Source organism: Branchiostoma belcheri, unplaced genomic scaffold, assembly GCF_001625305.1.
Source record: "Branchiostoma belcheri isolate BF01 breed outbred unplaced genomic scaffold, Haploidv18h27 scaffold122, whole genome shotgun sequence".
NCBI classification, from domain to species: Eukaryota; Metazoa; Chordata; class Leptocardii; order Amphioxiformes; family Branchiostomatidae; genus Branchiostoma; species Branchiostoma belcheri.
In genome coordinates, this window is record NW_017802625.1 from 908,179 (window position 1) to 927,768 (window position 19,590).

The 19,590-nt window shown below is 41.9% G+C and overlaps 3 protein-coding genes across 3 annotated transcripts in view; 1 reads left to right on the plus strand and 2 right to left on the minus strand.

Annotated features, from left to right (window-relative positions):
* The window catches only part of LOC109463144 (protein SMG5-like), a 75,672-nt gene extending 74,883 nt beyond the window's left edge, over positions 1-789 (minus strand). Inside the window, exon 1 of the mRNA XM_019759862.1 lies at positions 519-789. Coding sequence (XP_019615421.1) covers positions 519-613 — 95 coding nt within the window. The 5' untranslated portion in view covers positions 614-789. The remainder of the gene's footprint in view (positions 1-518) is intronic.
* Positions 790-1,188: 399 nt separating this feature from the next.
* Positions 1,189-2,854, plus strand: LOC109463145 (cholesterol 25-hydroxylase-like protein 1, member 2). The gene has a single exon (XM_019759863.1). The coding sequence runs from the start codon at positions 1,551-1,553 to the stop codon at positions 2,481-2,483; it is 933 nt and encodes a 310-aa protein (XP_019615422.1). The 5' UTR covers positions 1,189-1,550; the 3' UTR covers positions 2,484-2,854.
* A 6,447-nt stretch (positions 2,855-9,301) lies between these two features.
* On the minus strand, positions 9,302-13,274 carry LOC109463103 (centromere protein H-like). The gene is made up of 4 exons (XM_019759816.1): positions 13,023-13,274; positions 11,754-11,834; positions 10,877-11,059; positions 9,302-9,826 (listed from the first exon to the last, which is right to left on the minus strand). The coding sequence occupies exons 1-4, from the start codon at positions 13,118-13,120 to the stop codon at positions 9,367-9,369; spliced, it is 822 nt and encodes a 273-aa protein (XP_019615375.1). The 5' UTR covers positions 13,121-13,274; the 3' UTR covers positions 9,302-9,366.
* Positions 13,275-19,590: the final 6,316 nt, after the last annotated feature.

Genomic DNA, 19,590 nt, shown 5'->3' on the forward strand with positions numbered 1-19,590 from the left:
CATGACCACGTAGTATTCATAATTAGTAAAACTTTACTTTTTTTTGCAAAACTTTTTTTTTTATTCGCACGCGCGCATCAGTTTTGGGGCTCCCGGAGGATGTCATCCATATAATCAAATCAACATGGCCTCACGTATCGAAAGTGCGACTTAGGCCTCACTAATTTAATTTGTTGGTTCACAGATTCGCCCGCTTCATTTTTTTCCGATTTGCAAAAAAACATTTCAGCCTTTGAATCAACTCCAAAATGCTCATATTTTGGTCCCAACAGTTAAAGGAGGTCCCTTCTCTTCAGAGTTGTTATAGTATATTTTCCATCTATCTATGGTTTGAAATTATATATATTAACCAGTTTGAATTTACAAACTAGCCTGGTATGTTGACTTCATGGCTAATAAATATCATGCCATTTGGGGTTATCATAGGATGCCTTGGTCTGGGTTTTTTTCGCCCTGTTGCTTCATATTTTTTCCGAAAAAAATCTGAGAACCAACAAATGAAACTGGTGTGGGCTTACCTGTAAATTCTTTTCGTCTCTGCCAAAACTGAGCTCACGCCTGCAGCAGACATAGATACGGCCGCTTTCGACGGCCCGGTCGAGCCTTTCTTCATCCTTCTCTGTTTCTCTTCGGGAACTTCGCCATCGCTGTCAACGCAGACGGGATGGCTACACCTCCAAAGAGGCAAATGGGAGAGAAAAACCCATATCTAGGCTAAAAGTTGGCATTTTCTTGCGGACCGACCGCCATCTTGTTTCGACTTTATTTAGGACTTCGTAACTTTTATGAAAGAAATGGGGGTGTTTTTACTTAGCGGGTCAAATTGTGTTAAACGATAGCTTTTGTACCCTTGATAACGTATCAGGTAATTTTGTATAAGCTATTTATATTTTTTCATAAATATTGCGATATAACAGCTCTTTATTTTAGAATTCAGAATTTTCTAAGAAAACCCCCTTTCTACGTATGGTATCGACGACTGGTATCGTTTGTATCTCGCGAGACCTCGCGAGATGTTGAGAAGATCACATGAAATCGCAATGCTTCGCACGGCAAAAGTTGTTTCACCATATTACCGAATTCCATAAATTCAACAAATAGTTTACAATTGAAGAGTACAAATCTGATAGAATTTTTGTATTGGTTGAAGCATAATATTATCTGAATCCTCCCTTGCTTTATTTCTATTATTATTGTTTTTACTCGCAGGTAATATTATCTTTGCAGCGGGGCGTGACCTACCGGGCCAGGGGCACAGGTTCTATCAGGTTTAATTTTTACCCCGTGGACTCTGGATATCCTATTGGCACAGAAAGTTGTTCACGTGAGCTATCTAACCTTTGAGCGGGAGGAAACACCATGATATGATTCCAGACTGTTCTAAATGACGGTTTCCTATTTGTTGATTGTTGTTCATAGTTCAGATACGTTGCCGGCGACAACAGCTGAGATACTGGTCCCTTGAGGCCGGCTAAATAGGTCGCTGTGCGTACGGACACAAACAGGTTTATAATAAGAGCAGCGGGGCAGAAAAAGAATCAAATTTAAGCATGGCGGCTGAGGTTCTGAACCTGGAGCGGCTGGTAGACTTCGTCACGCCGATCGCCGAGTACGTAACACCGGAGCAGAACGTGCTCCAGCCGGTGTGGGACTTTGTCCGCCAGGGACCATGGGGGGAGGACGCGCTCCGCTCCCCGCTCTTCCCGGTCGTCATGTCCGTCGGCTTCTACTTCTCCTGCATCCTGCCATTCATGGTGGTGGACCTGTGGGGTAAGGAGTGGCACTGGACCAAGAAGTACAAGATCCAGCCTGACAAGGAGGTGACGTGGCCCATGGTGCGTAACACCATGGTCATCACCTTCTGGAACCACTTCCTGTACGTGCTACCGTCCGCCGTGGGGCAGTACATCTACACCCCGCCCACCCCGCTGCCGCCCGTCTCCCCCGGGCTCTGGGAGTTCACCTGGCACATCGGCGCCAGCCTCATCATCTTCGACTTCCAGTACTTCGCCTGGCACTGGCTGCACCACAAGGTGCGCTTCCTGTACAAGCACTTCCACGCCATCCACCACCAGTACCACTCGCCCTTCTCCTGGGTCACCCAGTACCTGCATCCCTGGGAGCTCATCACCGTGGGCATCCTCACCACCATCAACCCCTGGCTGTTCGACAGCCACTGCTTCACCATCTGGGTCTACATGCTCATCAGCATCGCCGTGTCCGTGGAGGCGCACTGCGGGTTCGTCCTCCCCTGGTCCCCGATCCACTGGGTGCCGTTCGGGCTGTACGGGGGCGCCATCAAACACGACCTGCACCACCAGCGGCCCTACTCCAACTTCGAGCCGTTCTTCTCCATCTGGGACCGCCTGGTCGGCACGGAGTTCACCCTGAAGGACCGCCAGCGAGCCATCGACCGCCGGGAGAAGATCGCGTTCGACGGGCACGACGGGCTGGTCGGCAAGGAGATGAAGAAGTTCAACTGAAGATCCCACCGTACGCTTGCAAGTTGGATATGCTTTCTGCTTAGGTCTAGGAAAATTAATGTTGTGTTTCCTATTGGTATTACGGTCCTGAAAAAATAGGGTAAGGATTCGTATAGGTAAGGATTCATGTTTTGTTTTGTTTTTACATTTTTGAGAGTGATTCAACAAATACAGTTAATATAACACTGAAATGCAGCTGTGCACTGGTATTTGGCCTTGAACCGAAACATTAGGTCCGGTTCGGGTCCGATCCAGTGTACCGGTATGCAAACATTATGTCAGATCGAAAGCTTTCATGATATCGATGTCTCTCGTCAGCAGGCAACAAAAAGGCTAGGGTCTGTCAGGTAATATTATAACCAGAAACACAACATGTTTGCCTTAGTTTGATTCATGTTACTCGTGAATTTTCAAGAGTTATCTGAACTCCACCTGTGGTGTTATTCACTGATAATATCAAAGGTGTCATTCAGTTTACGAGTTTGAAAAATTATAAAAACAAAACATAATGCATGCCACCCCGGCATCTTTGCACTTTAAACCACTCCTGTGTTCACTGTGTAACTTTAACCGGATCTTAGCAAAACAACTTTGCTTTGTAATCATTATTTCAATGTGAGAGAATATGTGGAAAGAGGAATTTCTCAGTACATCTAGTATGGATTAAGTGAAACGCACGAATTTAGTTTGAACTTTGGCGTGTGCATGTTTAAATACATACCAAAGGTTGTTGGGGAGTTGAATGTCAAGGTTATCCGACATGCCTCCACACCCTTTGTAATAGGCCAATTAACCTTGCCCTTGGCTATGACGGCTCGTAATTTCTTTTGTTGCAAATTCGATGGAACAGGGTATTTTTGAGAACGAAATTAGAAATTAGTCACTGCATTCGTGACATGTTTTGATTATTCCATGAAATTTAGTCTCTACCAGACTAACTACGCTGGCTATAGACACAGGAAAATATTTGCCAGGGGAGTTCGACTCCCCTGGCCAATTTTACTCTCCTTTTTGCCGAATTCTACGATCTGCATTCCCGTAGGATTTTAGGCCTGATGGAGGCTAGAAATTTCTTGTGTACCTTAGCTACTGTTCAATCCAATGCAGGAAGCTTAGCCTAATTTGTATCGGATTAGAATTTAAACTTAACACGTTAGTTTTGATTATTTTTACTGTTACCCACCATTTGTGTGTACAAATCACATGATTGAGAGATATTTGCGTCACCGCTGGGCCAATCATTGATAGGTGGCCTTGCTACGGTCGACCTTTGTAGACCGGGGGTCAACGTTCGTACCCAGAATGTTCTTACGGGCGTTGACCTCTTTCCATCATCACCAGAGGCGAAACGGTTGTTATGGAAACTGTAGACCGCCTATGGCTTACAATTACGACCCAGCATCTAACAAAGAGCTGACCCAAAAAAATACCTGGCGCTGAGTATAATGGAAACAAAGACACGTATTTTGCCGTGGGGACCAAAGAATATATACCACTGATGCATAATGTGTTTCTGGTCTAGTTAACACACATAGGAGAAAATGCTAGTATGTTATGCTAGAATTATAGTGAGTTCATATGCCCGCGCCGGAGAGGGGGGCGGTATTTCCCTTTTTACCGAATTCTAGATCTATGATCCGTACCCCCGTAGGAAGGCCTGGTGGTGGAGGCTAGCGAATGACGATATGAAATGACTTCACACAGAATTTGCAGTAAAAGCCAGATGTGACGTGTTCTCACATGCGTTACAATGACGGCTTATGCACGTTCTGTATACGTAGGTACTTCTAGCTACCTTGTTATGTGTAAAACTATTCTAGTTGTGCTAGCAGGGCTCGAAACACTGAGTGCATATGCACCTTAGTTCAGGTACGTAAAATTGGGGCTGTGGAGATATTTCTGATGTCTGCCTACACCTAACCTGCACTGGTCCATATACTGGGTCAGTACTCGTATATACAAATGTGGATGTATGTGGATTCTTATTTGCTGCATTGAGTGTTTAACATCTATGACGTATAAAAGAAATATTTGGAATTGGTTCTAAATAGTTTTTTTTTCGTATTGCCCATATACTGCCCATAGTCTGAGTAGTGCCGGCAGATAAAATTGGCCATGGTCTGGTGCAGGTAATTTTCAATGTTACCTGCACCAGTGCAGGTATATTAGACTCAGACTTAGACTTAGACTTAGGGGCTCCCGCGTCTCGTGACGCATGAGGCAGTCAAAGCAGCCCAGCTTCCTCTGTCAGCAGCCAGCCTCAAGGCTTCCTTCCAGCTCATGCTTACTGCCTGAAGGTCCCTCTCCACTGCAGGTATATGCAGAAAAAAAGTATTTCGAGCCCTGCCTAAGATTCCTCATCATACGTCTGACCGAGGTGAACAAAGAGCACTGGATGCTACCATTCATTGTATGACGACAGAATATGTTTGTAGTAGCAATCATCTGGAGTTGCTGGAATCGTCCCTCACAACTAGAATGTTACTAATAAATTAAAGAAATGTGATTGTATTTAGAACACTTCTACAATGTAGAGAATTTTCACTGCAACTGGGAAAAGAACATATAGTTTGATGTGAACTGAAGTCCTCGGTATGAGTGCATTTCATGTTCATTATGACAACTTGTATGGCTCCTTTTTGTGTACAGTGTTTTATTAAATCATGAAACAATCAATCGGATGGTGACTTGTTTTTTCTGCGTGTATAGAGGCTGTCATGTGTAAGTATAAAACAGCAATGCCAGTTCCGAGGATTAGAGGTATCCAATATTAATGCAACTTAAAGGCAGCAAAACTGGACTTTCAAAGTTTGCTGCTGGTAATCTTTTTTCATGTAGTTGAATCAGTCATATGCCGTAGCATAATGATATATATCTGTGAGGCAAATACAGTATACGATACAAAAAAAATGTTGCTGACGGAAACAGTTGCTTGTTTTGTGTCGTAGGCTGGTTCTAGATATTTATGGGTGGTAGCAAAAATTATAAATTATAATAAAGGGATGCCTCACGTAGCTTGTTTTAGGGCTTATTTCAAATGCGCCAAGTATGAAATGATGACGATAACATGCTAAGAAATGGTAGTAAATGTCAATATCAGACAGATTTCCTCGTGCAAAATATTTTTGCTTTGCCGCCCGGAAATATCAAACTAGCAAGAGTGGTTCTTAGCTATATGTCCGTTCATAACTTGTGGACTGCGTCTTCAATAGGTAACTTGAATACAAGCAAGGAGCTAAAAAATATTACGATTTTTTTTTAATCGTAATATTTTTTAGTCAAAAAGCTCCTGAATATATTTTTAGCTTAAAAGCTCCTTAATACAAACTAGGTGAAAAGGCTATGGAAATGTATCGATCAGGTATGTTGTAGTAAATGTTACGTCACAAAATAAGTCACATACTTTGTGGATTACAAAAGATGTTAACGTGGTATGTAAAATACACCACGCATGCACTGCTTTGTCACGAATGACCGGTGTTTTTGTTTAATGTGTGTAACATAGTAAACATACAGCATCGTTGACCAGTGCTCACGTGAGACTGACTCACGTAGACTTGGGTCGAATCAATACCCTGTGTAAGCAGTGGGGTGGTTTAGGGTGGTACAGTTTGTGAGCTGTGAACCCAGAGAGAGATAAGTACTAGTATTGTCAATATAGGCTTACCTGCGTACGTGCTACTCAACATGCCGTACGGTCGGACCGGGCGGTGTACCGGTACGCAGTACCCGGGCAAATTTTGCCTTATTGAAAAATCACGTGTGCGGCTGATGTTTATGATACCAGTACTGTACCGCGAAAATCTATTAGGTACAGGTCCAATGCAAAATACCGAATCACTAAGTACAAACATGTGCTGGTTCTAGTGGCTGTATAAAAATCATTTACGTGTAATTTCATATAGTTTGGCCTCGTGTTTTAATATGTCAGATCGTTTAGTACAGGCCCAGACCAAAGCCCCTGTACCGGTACCTGTACCTGTACCTGAGGTTACGTTTAGGCATGCAGCCCGTAATACAACAGATTCGCAACAACGTTAACCGTTCGCAAAAGATAAAGTCAGCCGCATACCGGTGTACATATTGCGAAGGCATTTTCCAAGATTTGGTAGGGCTTTTCTCAGCTACCACGTCCTGCCGCTATCGATCAAATTTGCGTTTCTGCGTTTCTTTGCGAATCAGATTGAATTTAAGTTAAATTTGGGTCAAATGTCACAGACAACCACACCCGACCTTTTTACAACCACCGACCAACTATGGCCGAACCTCCCGTCTACACCCGCACGCGAATGTTTGAAATATTTTTTTTAACATTCGTCTGGCGCAGCCGATCAGTAGCCGACCACCAGCCGACCTTGCTGCCGACCTACTCATGGTTGGGGCGAGTTCGGTCGGTGTTCGTGAGACCATATTCGGCTGTGTTTGACAGGATCTTCACTCCAACTTGTACTGCCCGGGGCAGTACTTCGTCCTTTGTTTGACAAATTAAATTTGCATTGTTTACATCATAAATTACATGTGGCATTATTTGCATACCTGTGATATAAAGGTTATCGCGAAGATATTTGCGTTCGCAGTGCTGATGCAATAACCTACCAAGTTGCCACGCACAGGTCAAGGATACTTGGGACAATTTTTGTCACATTGAAAGTTCCCATACGCGGGATCAACGGCAACCATTGGATCCCTAAACCGCTTTTTAAAATACGTCAACTTTACATACAATTTAAGAATATCTTAATCATTATTTAAGACACAAGTGCTTAAAGGCTACGTGAAAACCGGAAAATTAGGATCCATCCTCACCTACGGAAAGACCACGTAACGACGATCTTTACGTGGTCTTTCCGTAGGATCTCGTACAAGACGTGTATAGATGCGTAAAGATGGAATATACGTTGACTTTAAGCGTAGTTTAAGCATCCGTAAATACCGTTTTGCGTGCCGTGGAGGTTGTTAGGAACTATAGTCCGGTTGCCATCCGGTTTGCACCCGGGCACGTTCGCCCGCCTTTTCGGGAGAGAGAGTGCAAGGAGCTCCGTTAAAAATCGGATAGTACCCAGGCTTTAGAACAAAACGCTCCTGAAACTTGACTGGAAAGCACACGGTAACTAGTAATGTGTTTACCGACTATGTGAAATCTAAATTCCTTGTTGATATCTAACGAAACTTATCTCGACCATTTTCCATCGTGTACATTACTGTGCCACATCCCTGAACTGTCCATTTCGAAATTCGTTGGCCTTTCAAGGACATAGCTTCCATTGCATTGAAAAACTCATGGATTATTTGTGAAATGACATTTTAATTTTACCACTTCAAATACTAGTACAATGTATATATTAATAATAATTAATTTACAGTAATGTCAGCTTTGATTCACACGTCTTTTTCTTTTATTTACGGTGATGCCAACTTTTATCCATTTATGTCATACCTTTATCATACAGTACGTTGTCAATCGTCTTTGGTGAGACACAGAACTTGATTGACGCAAAACACAAGGAAGCTCTCTGTTTCATTAAAACTGTTGTTCCAACACGAAGAATTGTTCTCACTGGAGATTTCAGCATACAGCTCAATATTCAAGCTCGGTCCTTTAAAATTAGAGGTGATCATGAGGTTAGGTATCAAGACTATCCCACAAGAAAAGTAATTACAACCTACTAAACTAAACCTACTCTAAATTATGTGCTACCATATTACAAATGAAAGAAAGAAAGAAATTTAAAGTTACCGACTCAGACATCTGCCCATTTTGTAACAACAAACAAACCCTAAACCACTTGTTCGTAGATTGTTTTTACCTCTCTAGTTATTGGAATGACTTTTGCTCCTGGTGGCTTGACATCTTCTCAGAACATATTGTCCTAATGGTATGGTAAAGTTGACAAGCAGGAAAAGAACAGATACTTGAATCAATGTTTACTATATAAAAAGTATGCCATCTTCAAGAGTGTATAGTTGAACAACAAACCTTATTTCTGTCATACACTATTCTCCTAAGGCCACACCAATTTAATTTGTTGGTTCTCGGATTCGCCTCTTCGTTTTTTTCTGATTTGCAAAAAAAAAAAAATTTGATTCTGGTCCTGAATCAACTGAAAAATGCTTATGTTTTGCCCCCCAACAGTAGAGGAAAGTCCTTTTCTTCCTAGTTGTTACAGTTTTCCCATCTATCATTGCAGTGGTTTGATTAAAAGTTCAAAATTCAATGTTTAAATTTTAAGCCAGCCTTTTGTGTTGACTTCATGGCTCATTTTGTAGCATTTAAGCCTATAATAGGATGCCTAGACCTGTTTTTATTTTTATTTTTTTTCGCCCTGTCGCTTCATATTTTTTCTGAAAAAATCCGAGAACCAACAAATTAAATTGGTGTGGCCTAAGTGTACATAATGCTCGAGAGGAACATTCTTTGTAACCTGTCATGCATGTATACATTAAGGGGGCTTGCCACAAGGTTTTGTACATTTTGTACGTTATATTTTTAATGTTAACAAAAATCCTTCAACACAAACATTTACATGTAATTATGCGTACAGGTATGAGTATGCAGTTGAACTGCTTGTTGCACAGATCAGCCATCATTTTATAAGGCCAAGGAAAAAAATGTTCTGTTTCCTAACTGACCCTAGCCTTTTGTGTGTGTGAGTGTGTGGACCCCTGCAAGGGACATAAATCTTTTTGAGCTGATCATCCTTTTCTATCTCAGAGTCCATGATCTGTCATTTGAGTGATGTACAATCGGTTTTCCAACATTGACGAAAAAGAAAAGAAAGATAATCCCTACCTACTGACCCTACTTTTTTTAGGACTGAAACAAGAAACAACATTTTTATTTTTTTTCCTAGGCCTGATACACGCTTGAGTTCTGCAATGTTAATCAGATGTCAGGAGGAGATCCCAGACTGATCATGAGCTCCTGTAGGTCAGGGTCCTGTGCCCAGTGTACCTGACTCCCCACCACCAGGGCCTGGTAGATGTGCTGTAGTCTGGAAATGTCAGACATGGCCTGAGCCAGTTTACTCTCCAACATCTTGACCCTGTCGTTGCTGTCCTCCTGTGACCTTCCCTGCTGTTCCTCCTTCCTCTGCTGTACCAAGGTCATCAGTTCCCTGTTCCTGACTTGCTGTTCGAAACTCTTCTTTTTCACCTCGTCCAGGTTTTCTTGCAGATCTTGCACATCCTTGTGACACTTGCCAAGTTCGAACACAAGTTCGTTCTGCTTCTTCACCATTTCAGAAATTTTCCATTTCTCCTTGTCTGATGGCTCTACTTCCTCTGTTGTTTCTGAATCAGGTGGGTCGAACAGGAACTTGGACAGCACATCTCCACACTGCAGCCTGCATAGGGAGAGAAACATACATTGCCATGGCGACAGTGGTTACTGTTAGGGTTATTGTTCACATGGCACTGCCATCATTTCATGATTTTGAGGAAGCCTTGGTACCTGATACAGTGCACAGCTACAGTGCACTCCTTCCCCGAGTGTACAGTGAACGAGCCCCAGGGTCACAGAAAGTAGGGCCATCCGGGGCAGAGAGGTCTTCCCAAGGGTTTCCAGGAATGTGGGCATAGATGTGGGTCAGAGACATACCTGTGGACATTCCATTTCCTGTGGACAAAATGCCTGTACCATTCCTAGAATTCTTGCAAACTGCACACAATACTGTACCATTAGGCTCCTCCCTGAGACGTTGCCAAAAATATAAGCTGCATGTTGGAGGGCCTGCATGGGGGGTAGTGATTACGTATTACGCAAAATTTTCGCCGCCGATTACGAATTACTTACGTTAAAGTCTCAGAGCTGATTATGACTTTATGCTGAATGTGGCTTATGTACAGTACTAGTACTATGAATTACATTGATTTTGGGGGAGGCTGCCTACGGATTACCAAGACTAAAATTAGTAAAAAGGTCTGATTACGCCTTATGAAAAAGGGCACGCAGGCCCCCATGTTGATTGAATGCCACTGAAAATTTGAGGCAAGCCTTGAGTGTGATATCCTTCCCATCTTCAAGTACAAGACAACCTGTAGCCACTAATTATATATGTTTACCGAAGGAAAACATATTGTTTTTACTCAGTTTCTTCCTCTTCTGTTCTAAACACTAACCTCTGACCTGGCCAATGACATGATTTGTTGATGTTTGTCACCATGGTAACTGGTGTTGGGTTACATAATGTTGCAATTTCATGGTCTGCTCTACTCCTGTCACCATATACTAGTAGTACATGTATGTGAATGTGTTTGAGTAAAAATTAACAGGGCAGACCATGTCCACAGGTAAACATTATGCATTTGCTTTGCAAATGTTACCTTTCTAGTGTTACAAATCAATTATCTTAAATTTTTCTGTCCATATAACCAGAAGACATGATAATACTCACCTTTCCAACACCAGCTCCTGCATACTGAGTTTTGTAGACTGGTCCTGTAGCTGGGACTGCAGCTCTAGAATGTTGGCATTCACTTCCTCTTGAGTAGTGCTGTTCTCAGCAGCTACATCCTGTTGTCGTGCAAGCAGTGTTGCGTTATGCTCCACAAGTTGCCTTCTCACCCATTCCTTTGTCCTGAAATCAGGTTATTCTATGGGTTAATGTCCCGCATCGAGGTGTATATGGCAGGGCTCGAAATACTTTTTTTCGGGTACGTGCAAAATTGTAATATCCAAGCAGATGTTTAGGTAGCGCAAAAGACAGTATCAAATTGCCAGGCAGTATCCATTGGCCAGACTGTACCATTAGCCAATTTGATACTGTCTTTTGCACCACCTAAACATCTGCTTGGAGATTACAAAATTAAACGTTGGCAAAAATTTTAGGTGCAATTTGAAAAATTTATATGCAAAATTATGTTTAGTCCTTCTAGTGTCTGTTTTCCAGACACTAGAGTAACTGTTGGAACTGTATGGCACATGAAGAAACTTTAGCAACAGTCTGAGAGCACTAAATTATTTTCTTGTTTCCCTTGATTTCTGAGCACGATATATGTCAAGTAAAATATAATGTTATTTTATAAAAATAACGTAATGTTAATTTTTGCTTCTTTGACGGCAACATGCCACCCTCCCCCTCTAGGTGCAAAATTGCACATTCCAAATTATATTTTCAAGTGCAAATCTACAATAATGTCATGTCATACTTTTGAACACATTGATGATTCAACACATGCATTTAATGATTAGACGACAATGATCATTTATAATCTAGGTATGTAACGTTATTTATAATAATTGTAAACAGTCATTGAAGTGAACATTCTCACCCTTTTAACTCCACTAACTCTGAGGCATCCACTGGTTCCTCCCGTTTGTCTTGACCAGGAGTGATGTCACTGTAGATAGACCTGTAACGGTTATAGTTTTAGGAATTATAGTAATTAGTAGGAGACCATATTAATATGAGAGATATGTTTGCATATATATTAGCACGTTAGGTAGGCACTGATTGGTTAGTGAGAGTAACCAATCAGGTGAAGGACCATTTTTAGCATAGTTCAGCTTGGAAGAGATGCCTTGTTAGTCAGTTCTAGACCCAGGACTCAAGGTATGTGTACAAATGTACATGTCTAGTTGTAGTCCTCTGTAGATAAGAAGATTGTATAACTGTTACTGTTGTTAGTACATCATCTGTGTAATCGTAGACCATTGGTAACTCTCTGTGAACCTTTCAATAGACCATATAACAAGTTACCTGTGTCAGTAGAGTTAACATATGGATTAATAAACCCGATTTAGCAGAAGTAATCAAACTGTTTGGATCTCGTTTATAGTAAGGCCACAGCAAGTAATTTTTATGGATGACATCAGCGCGCGCCTTAATTTTTGCCTGATTTTGGAAAAAAAAAAAGATTATTTTGTTGCCTTCTGACAGTGGTCAACATGCTGAAAATGGGCAAAGAGGTCTGTTGCCATGCCGGAAGGTGGATGGCAGATAACTATGAAGAAAGGAGACAAGACAAGACTCTGATTTAATGTTTTGTTTCTTATTTTGAAGCAGTGATATGTGATCGGCCATATGTGACGTTGGCTGTGTATATGTGATGTTCCCACTGAATCAAAACCATTTGTACAATGATTGAGTAAAAACACCAAGGAACCTTGTTTTTTTGGCCTGCCTTGTTTTTTTTTCGCCCGCTCGCATTAGATTTGGAATCTGCGGAGGATGTCATCCATAAAATTTAACGTTACTTGCTGTGGCCTTAGCTTAGTACCTCATCTGTACAATCCTAGACTTTTGGTATTACTCTCTGTGAACCATGAATTTAGACCACATACTTATCAGTAGAGTTAAAACACACGGATCAAATTAAAACACGGCTCAGCAGAAGTAATCGAACTGTTTGGATCTCAGTTATGCTATAAGATACCATGGAGCTTTTTTCTACCTCCATGAAGATACCTAGCCGCGGCGACTGTTGCAGGGCTTCTCTTGCTTGCAGTCTTTTACATTAGGGCTAATGTAAAAGACTGCAAGCAAGAGAAGCCCTGCAACAGTCGCCGCGGCTAGAAGATACCATGAAACTACCACAGACCTGTTTGAGTTGGTGCTGGTGGCAGACGTCGGCACAGGTTTGCACAGAGCTGCTGGCTCAAACACTCCACTCCCGGTGTGGCTGGATTCCACCTCCATCCCGACGCTCTATCTCAGTATTTGGAGCTCAAAAGTCGGCAAAAAATAACCTATCAGCGACGAGATATGGCCCGAATTCCCCGCCAAAGTGTTGATTTTTTGAACGTCTTTCCGCCATTTTGAAGTCGCCGCGCCGGCCGGTAAGGTGCATCCTGGGTAATCTCCAAGCAGATTCGGTGGGGCAAGGGGACTTTTATATGTTGGCCGCCTGTATCTTCGGCTTCGGGAGGTGGCTGGAAAGAGTAGAAATCGTCGGGAGCGGCAAACTGTTCTCTCCAGAAGATCAACTCCCTCGGCATGCTATCTCTTAATTTTCTACTCTTTTCAGCCGCCTCCCGAAGCCTGGTAGAGTCTATTGTAACCTGTATCCAACGTTCGCCCCATGTACGTAAGTCCTGGGAAGTTCTCTGTTTATGTAAGGCCATGTTGATTTGATTATATGGATGACAGCTTCTGGGAACCCCAAAACTGATGCGAGCGTGCGAATAAAAAAAAGTTTGGCAAAAAAAAAAAGTTTCCTATAAGTTATATAACAGCACCAGACCTAGTCTCCCCTGTACCGTAGATGGTCACTCCGGGATGTCGGAGATTTCTAACATGTGGAAGAACCACTACAGTACACTGTTGAATTCTGTAAATACCACTGTGCATAAGTCGTTTGTAATCAACACAGTTGAGTCAGGTGTTGCTGACAACCCAGGAATGTATGTATCCGTAGACGAGGTATCTGAGGCAATCAACAAGTTGACCAATGGTAAATCGTGTGATGCTGACGGGATTGCAGCCGAGCACCTGAAATATGCAGGTCCCCGGCTGTCCACATTACTGTCCTTGTTATTTTCTGCGGTGCTCCGGCATGGGTACATTCCATCTAGGCTACTCTGTACCGTTATGATTCCCATCATCAAAAAACAGAATGGTAGTTTGACTGATAGAGATAACTACCGGCCAATAGCGGTCGCCAGCCCGTTTTGTAAAGCTCTGGAAATTTTGCTTCTACTGCGCCTAGAGGAATACCTCCATAGTCCGGATAACCAGTTCGGCTTCAAGAAACATCATGGCACTGACATGTGTGTGTTTGCGTTGAAGGAGGTAATCAGTTACTATCAGAGCCGTGGCTCCCCCGTGTTTGTATGTTTTCTCGACGCCGCAAAAGCGTTTGACCGTGTCAATCATTGGTCACTCTTTAAAAAACTAATCGATAGGCACGTTCCATTGTACATAGTCCGGCTACTCGTAGTCTGGTATAATACTCTGACTTTTAGGGTGCGTTGGGGCAGCTCCCTTTCTGACAATCTTACTGTAAGTAACGGTTTGCCACAGGGTAGCCTACTGTCTCCCTTTCTCTTTAATGTTTACATTTCTGACCTTAGTGTTGAGCTGAACTCGAGCGGTGTTGGCTGCTATATTGGCAGTACTATTGTGAACCATTTTTTGTATGCAGACGACATATGTATTATTTGTCCTTCTGTTAAAGGACTGCAAAAACTTTTGAAAAATTTGTGAAAGCTTTGGTGATCGCAACGATATTCTCTTCAGCGAAAAGAAGAGCCATTGTATGTACTTTCCATGTAACAGACTTCGGTTGAACTGTGCGCCCCCTTCAGTAAGGCTTTATGGAACTAACCTACAGTATGTTTCTTCTGTGAACTACCTGGGCAACCAGATAACTACCAACCTGTCTGATGACGAGTCGATCCGTACTCACATTAGAGGCTTCTACACCAGAGCCAATTCCTTAGTTCGTAAATTTAAGTTTGCCTCTACAGAAGTGAAGCGCACACTTTTCAACGCATACTGTTTCTCTATGTATTGCGCCCAGTTGTGGACACGCTACACTCTGGGCGCTATTCGCAAACTCCGAACGGCTTATAAGGTCACACCGATTTAATTTTATGGATGACATCCGCGCGCGCATTGATTTTCGCCTGATCTCAAAAAAAAAAAAAGATCACGTCTTCCGAGTCTCTGGCCTGGCTTTAGGCTTGGGTAGTCCATTCGACAACGAAGCCGGTGGTAACTCTGGAGGACGGCACCCAAGCTACCGAAGCTCCACGACTCAGTGTTCATTCATAAATTCCGCAAAAAGCCAGCATGTGCTGACCTGTCGTATACATCGCGATGTAATGCGCCAAATTCACAATACCGGCTTTGTATTCCTGCGGTTTAGTAGCATTTTTATTTTGTGCCGGATTTTTCTTTTTTTTTTTCGCCCGCTCGCACTAGTTTGGGGGTCTTCCGAGGATGTCATCCATAAAATTAAGGCGGTGTGGCCTAACAACGCCTTTAGAATATTGTTTTCATATGGAAAATTCGAGAGCGCCAGTCGAATGTTTGTGACTGAGGTTGTCGATACCTTCGATGCTCGCAGACGTAAACTAACACACTCTTTCACCAATCGGCTCCTCAACAGTAATAACAGTATCATAAAACTCGCAATCCACTCAGACCTATCATCCACCAGTCACTACTGGGATCACTATATCGGCCTAGTCTACCGGTAAGGCCTTTCCCGTATGTATATGTACCGAACCCTACCGTTTTTACTATGTGTGCACCTTGTTATTTTAATTGTTTGTCTACTATGGGCCAATTTGCGCCTGAAATAAAGAATAAAGAAAGAAAGATATATTATGAAATCTACGTGGTCATAAAGGTTGAACAAATGACACACAGAGCTAGTATGGTATGGCGAATAATAATAGACTCTTCATTTTCATTTCTTCACATTTTCTTCTTTTCCTGAATTGATTTCAGCATTCTATGCATTAGTATCGTTTTCCAATACTTTTTTTTGCAACATACGACATATATTCGCTCATTTTGTACGATTTACAGTATGGTCGAAAACTTTTTTTAAATGGCCGAAAATTCATGCGCGCGCGGATCCGGATGTCATCTATGTAATCAAATCAACATGCCCTTAGGTGCAACACACCGATTTATTTGTATGTACTAAGCCACATGAAGGCCTGTGCGGTACATTTTATCAAGCTCAGTTTTGAACAACGCCCAAAGTCTACAAAGCACGCTATACATTGTCAGTCATTGTTTGTCACTGTGTTGGCCAATACAATGTATGAATGAAAGGCCTTTATTGTACGTTCATGCTCTTACGAGCTAAGTAGAGGTCATGTATAAAACACTCACTATACAAAATGTACAGAGATATCTCACTATATACATACTAATGTGTACTATTGACTACTGGTTCGATTACTATGTACACATTCAAATTCTCGCTTCTTATATTATAAGACAGCTGTATAGGTATGAAAAATGTCCGTGGAGATTATCTGCTCGCAAAAATTACAGTTGTAATGTCAGCTAACGGACACAATAAAGTATCCCAATAAGTAGATCTATACACGGTTTTTCAAATTTCATTATAAATAAAAATATTTCTGTTTAGAAGATACATTTTGTACTACTTGACTGTAAGTTTTATTATGCCGAACGTAACATACTACATTTGTATTTAGAAATATCCACTTAGACAAACTGTGTAAAGGTAGAACAAAGAAAGAGATTTTCAGTCATCTGGCCTCATGTCTACCAGTAATGACCACACAATAGAAAAACTATGTGAAGTCATCTCCATTTGCTTTAAAAAGAGAGAAGAAATCTTTTCAAAGATTTCTTAAAAGACCTATATTAGATAGAATGTTCTTCCTAGTTGTTCCTAAGACTCTTACGTTATTCTTTTATCCTTATATTTACCGAATGAAAACATACTGTTTTTGCTACGTTTCCTAGCTCTTCTTCTCCAAACCAGAAAGGTCAATGACCTGAACCAGACCGTCTGTTACCATGGTAACTAGTGTTGGGTTACATCATGCTGCAATTTTATAGCAGGAGGGATTTAGACTCCTGTCTGACCATATTTATGAATGTACCGGTATTTGAGTAAGAATTAACAGAGCAGACCATATGTGAAGGTAAACATTATGCATTTGTTTCGCAAATGTTACTTTTCTAGTTTTCATCTTGAATCTGTAGTCCGTGTATTCGGTTCTGTAACGGCTGGGTAGATCGCCGGCTGGCGCGAGATTAGTAAATCATCATTGTCCTTTCCTGTGGTCTTAGTCATACTGGCCTTTTGCGGCGAGGCAGATTGCCTTCGGCCACTGCTAAGGTCAAAGAAAGTCTGACACTGGTCACTGCTAGGAGCTGGTCTCTTGTGGTGTTGCCCTTGCTGTCCAACCGCGAGCTGACACTTGTCCCTGTACTTGTCCACTGACGAGCCTGTTCCCATTGTAGTTCAGGCTGACATCGCTAGAGGTCGCCCTTCTGAGGACAAGAAAAGCTTTATTGTACTTACATAGTTAAAGTTAAACTGCTGCTTGTTGCAGTATTTACTCGGCAGCATTAGTCTCCACCAGGCCTTCCTAGATCCTACGGGGTGTGGATAGTAGAATTCGGTAAAAAGGGAAGTATTCGACCGGCCAGGAGAGTCAGTCCGCCGGAGGGCTAATTTCAGCTCCTAACGGCGAGGGCAAATTTATACGGTAGCTAAACTCCCAATTATTCTCCCTATTTGGCTAAATGTTATTGTTGAACCCCTGTTGTTTGTCTGGTGGAGACTACATGCAGTATGTCAAGCACTTAGCATATCCCATGAAACTAGCGCCCATTATTACATTTTTTAATGTATTGGAAGCGACAGTACGAAACGTGGTCACGTCATAAAATATTGTTTGTTTGTTTGTTTGTTTGTTTGTTTGTTTGTTTGTTTGTTTGTTTGTTTGTTTGAATGAATGATTCTTTATTCATGAGAAACTCAAATGGGCATGCAGGAAACTTTTCATATCAAAAAGATCAAGTTTACATCATTTTAAGTCCTAATAAATCTATACACACATTTTACGCATAGATGGTACAAAAACATACATAACGCTATATTACAAGAGTGATATTACAACTTGTATATGCATATGGATTGTTTCCGTTCGTTTTAATCATTTCGGATGGCTGTTCCACTCGTTTCTGATTGCTATACTGATTTGGAACAATTATTACGTGCGGAAGGTCGAACTTCAATGCTGAACATCACATCAAATCGACAATGATTTTATCCAATGGGGCACATCTTCGTGACTGGCCACACGTACATTTCTTTTATCAGAACAAAGTCTCCTTTGTACGTAGCGAATGGAATCGATACATGTATAATCTAATTATCAAGCATGCTGTGCCCGTGTCCCTGGCGTGCTCACTTATACATGACCTTGCCATGTGACCTCGCCAATCACTTAGAAAGCAATTATCCCACCAGAAGGTAGGAGCACAAATGCGAGGATAATGTGGGTTTAACCGTTCGCCTAGGGCACAAATGTAACAGTCGTCGGCATGACAATATAGCCTCAGAAGTGAAATGGATTTGTCGCCCATAACCCAATTATTCCCCCGCACTTGTAGTTGCCAAGGCCGGGCATTTTTGTACACTGGTGCTTTGAAATTATGTTGGCTTGCCACAGAAGGGTGCTATTGATGTCTAAGACCCATATTCAGTCCCAGGATCGTCCTAAGCTCAATGTAGTTACTAAACAAAACGTAACTATCATTGAACTCGAATTTATCCCCCACACTTGTAGTTGCCAAGGCCGGGCATTTTTGTACACTGGTGCTTTGAAATTATGTTGGATTGACACAGAAGGGTGCTATTGATGTATCTAAGACCCATATTCAGTCCCAGGATCGTCCTACTCAATGTAATTACTAAACAAAACGTAACTATCATTGAACTCGAATTATATCCCCACACTAGTAGTTGCTAAGGCCCGACATTTTTGTACACTGGTGCTTTGGAAATCTGTTGGCTTGACACAGAAGGGTCCCAGGATCACCCTAAGCTCAATGTAGTTACTAGACAAAACGTAGTTATCATTGAATTCGAACAAGACTGTTTCGGGACGAGGGTCAGGGTGTTAGAGGGGCGAATTCGGGGGCAAGCTGAACCACAGGCCTGGGTTGAATCATAAAACAGACTCACAATACAATTTGTTGAAAGGAAAAACACAGAAGAAATTGTGAATGCACTCTTAGCCGAAGATACAGCTACAGTTTTCATACGACCTACAAAATATATCTGTGGTTAACGCTGTGCTTGTAACACAATGTTGCATATCGGAATTTGACAAACTCAATCATATATGCATAGTGACAATACGTGTATAGACAACAGTCTGTTATGTGGCCTATTCATGTCCCATTTCCCCACTATACCAATAAAATCTTTTGTGTGACTGTGTACCAAATATCAACCTGCTAGTGTGAGTCACAAAGGTCACTTACAAACGCAATCATCAATGAGTCCCTATAGTGAATTGCTACCATTTTCCCCTGAAGAATTTGAAAGCATTGCCGAATCCTACAAAACAACAATATATTTTTTCTAGCCGAAATACTAAGGCTCTGTCCGATTGCATGTAAACACAAATAAAGTGTCCAAAGTTCTTACCAACATGGTG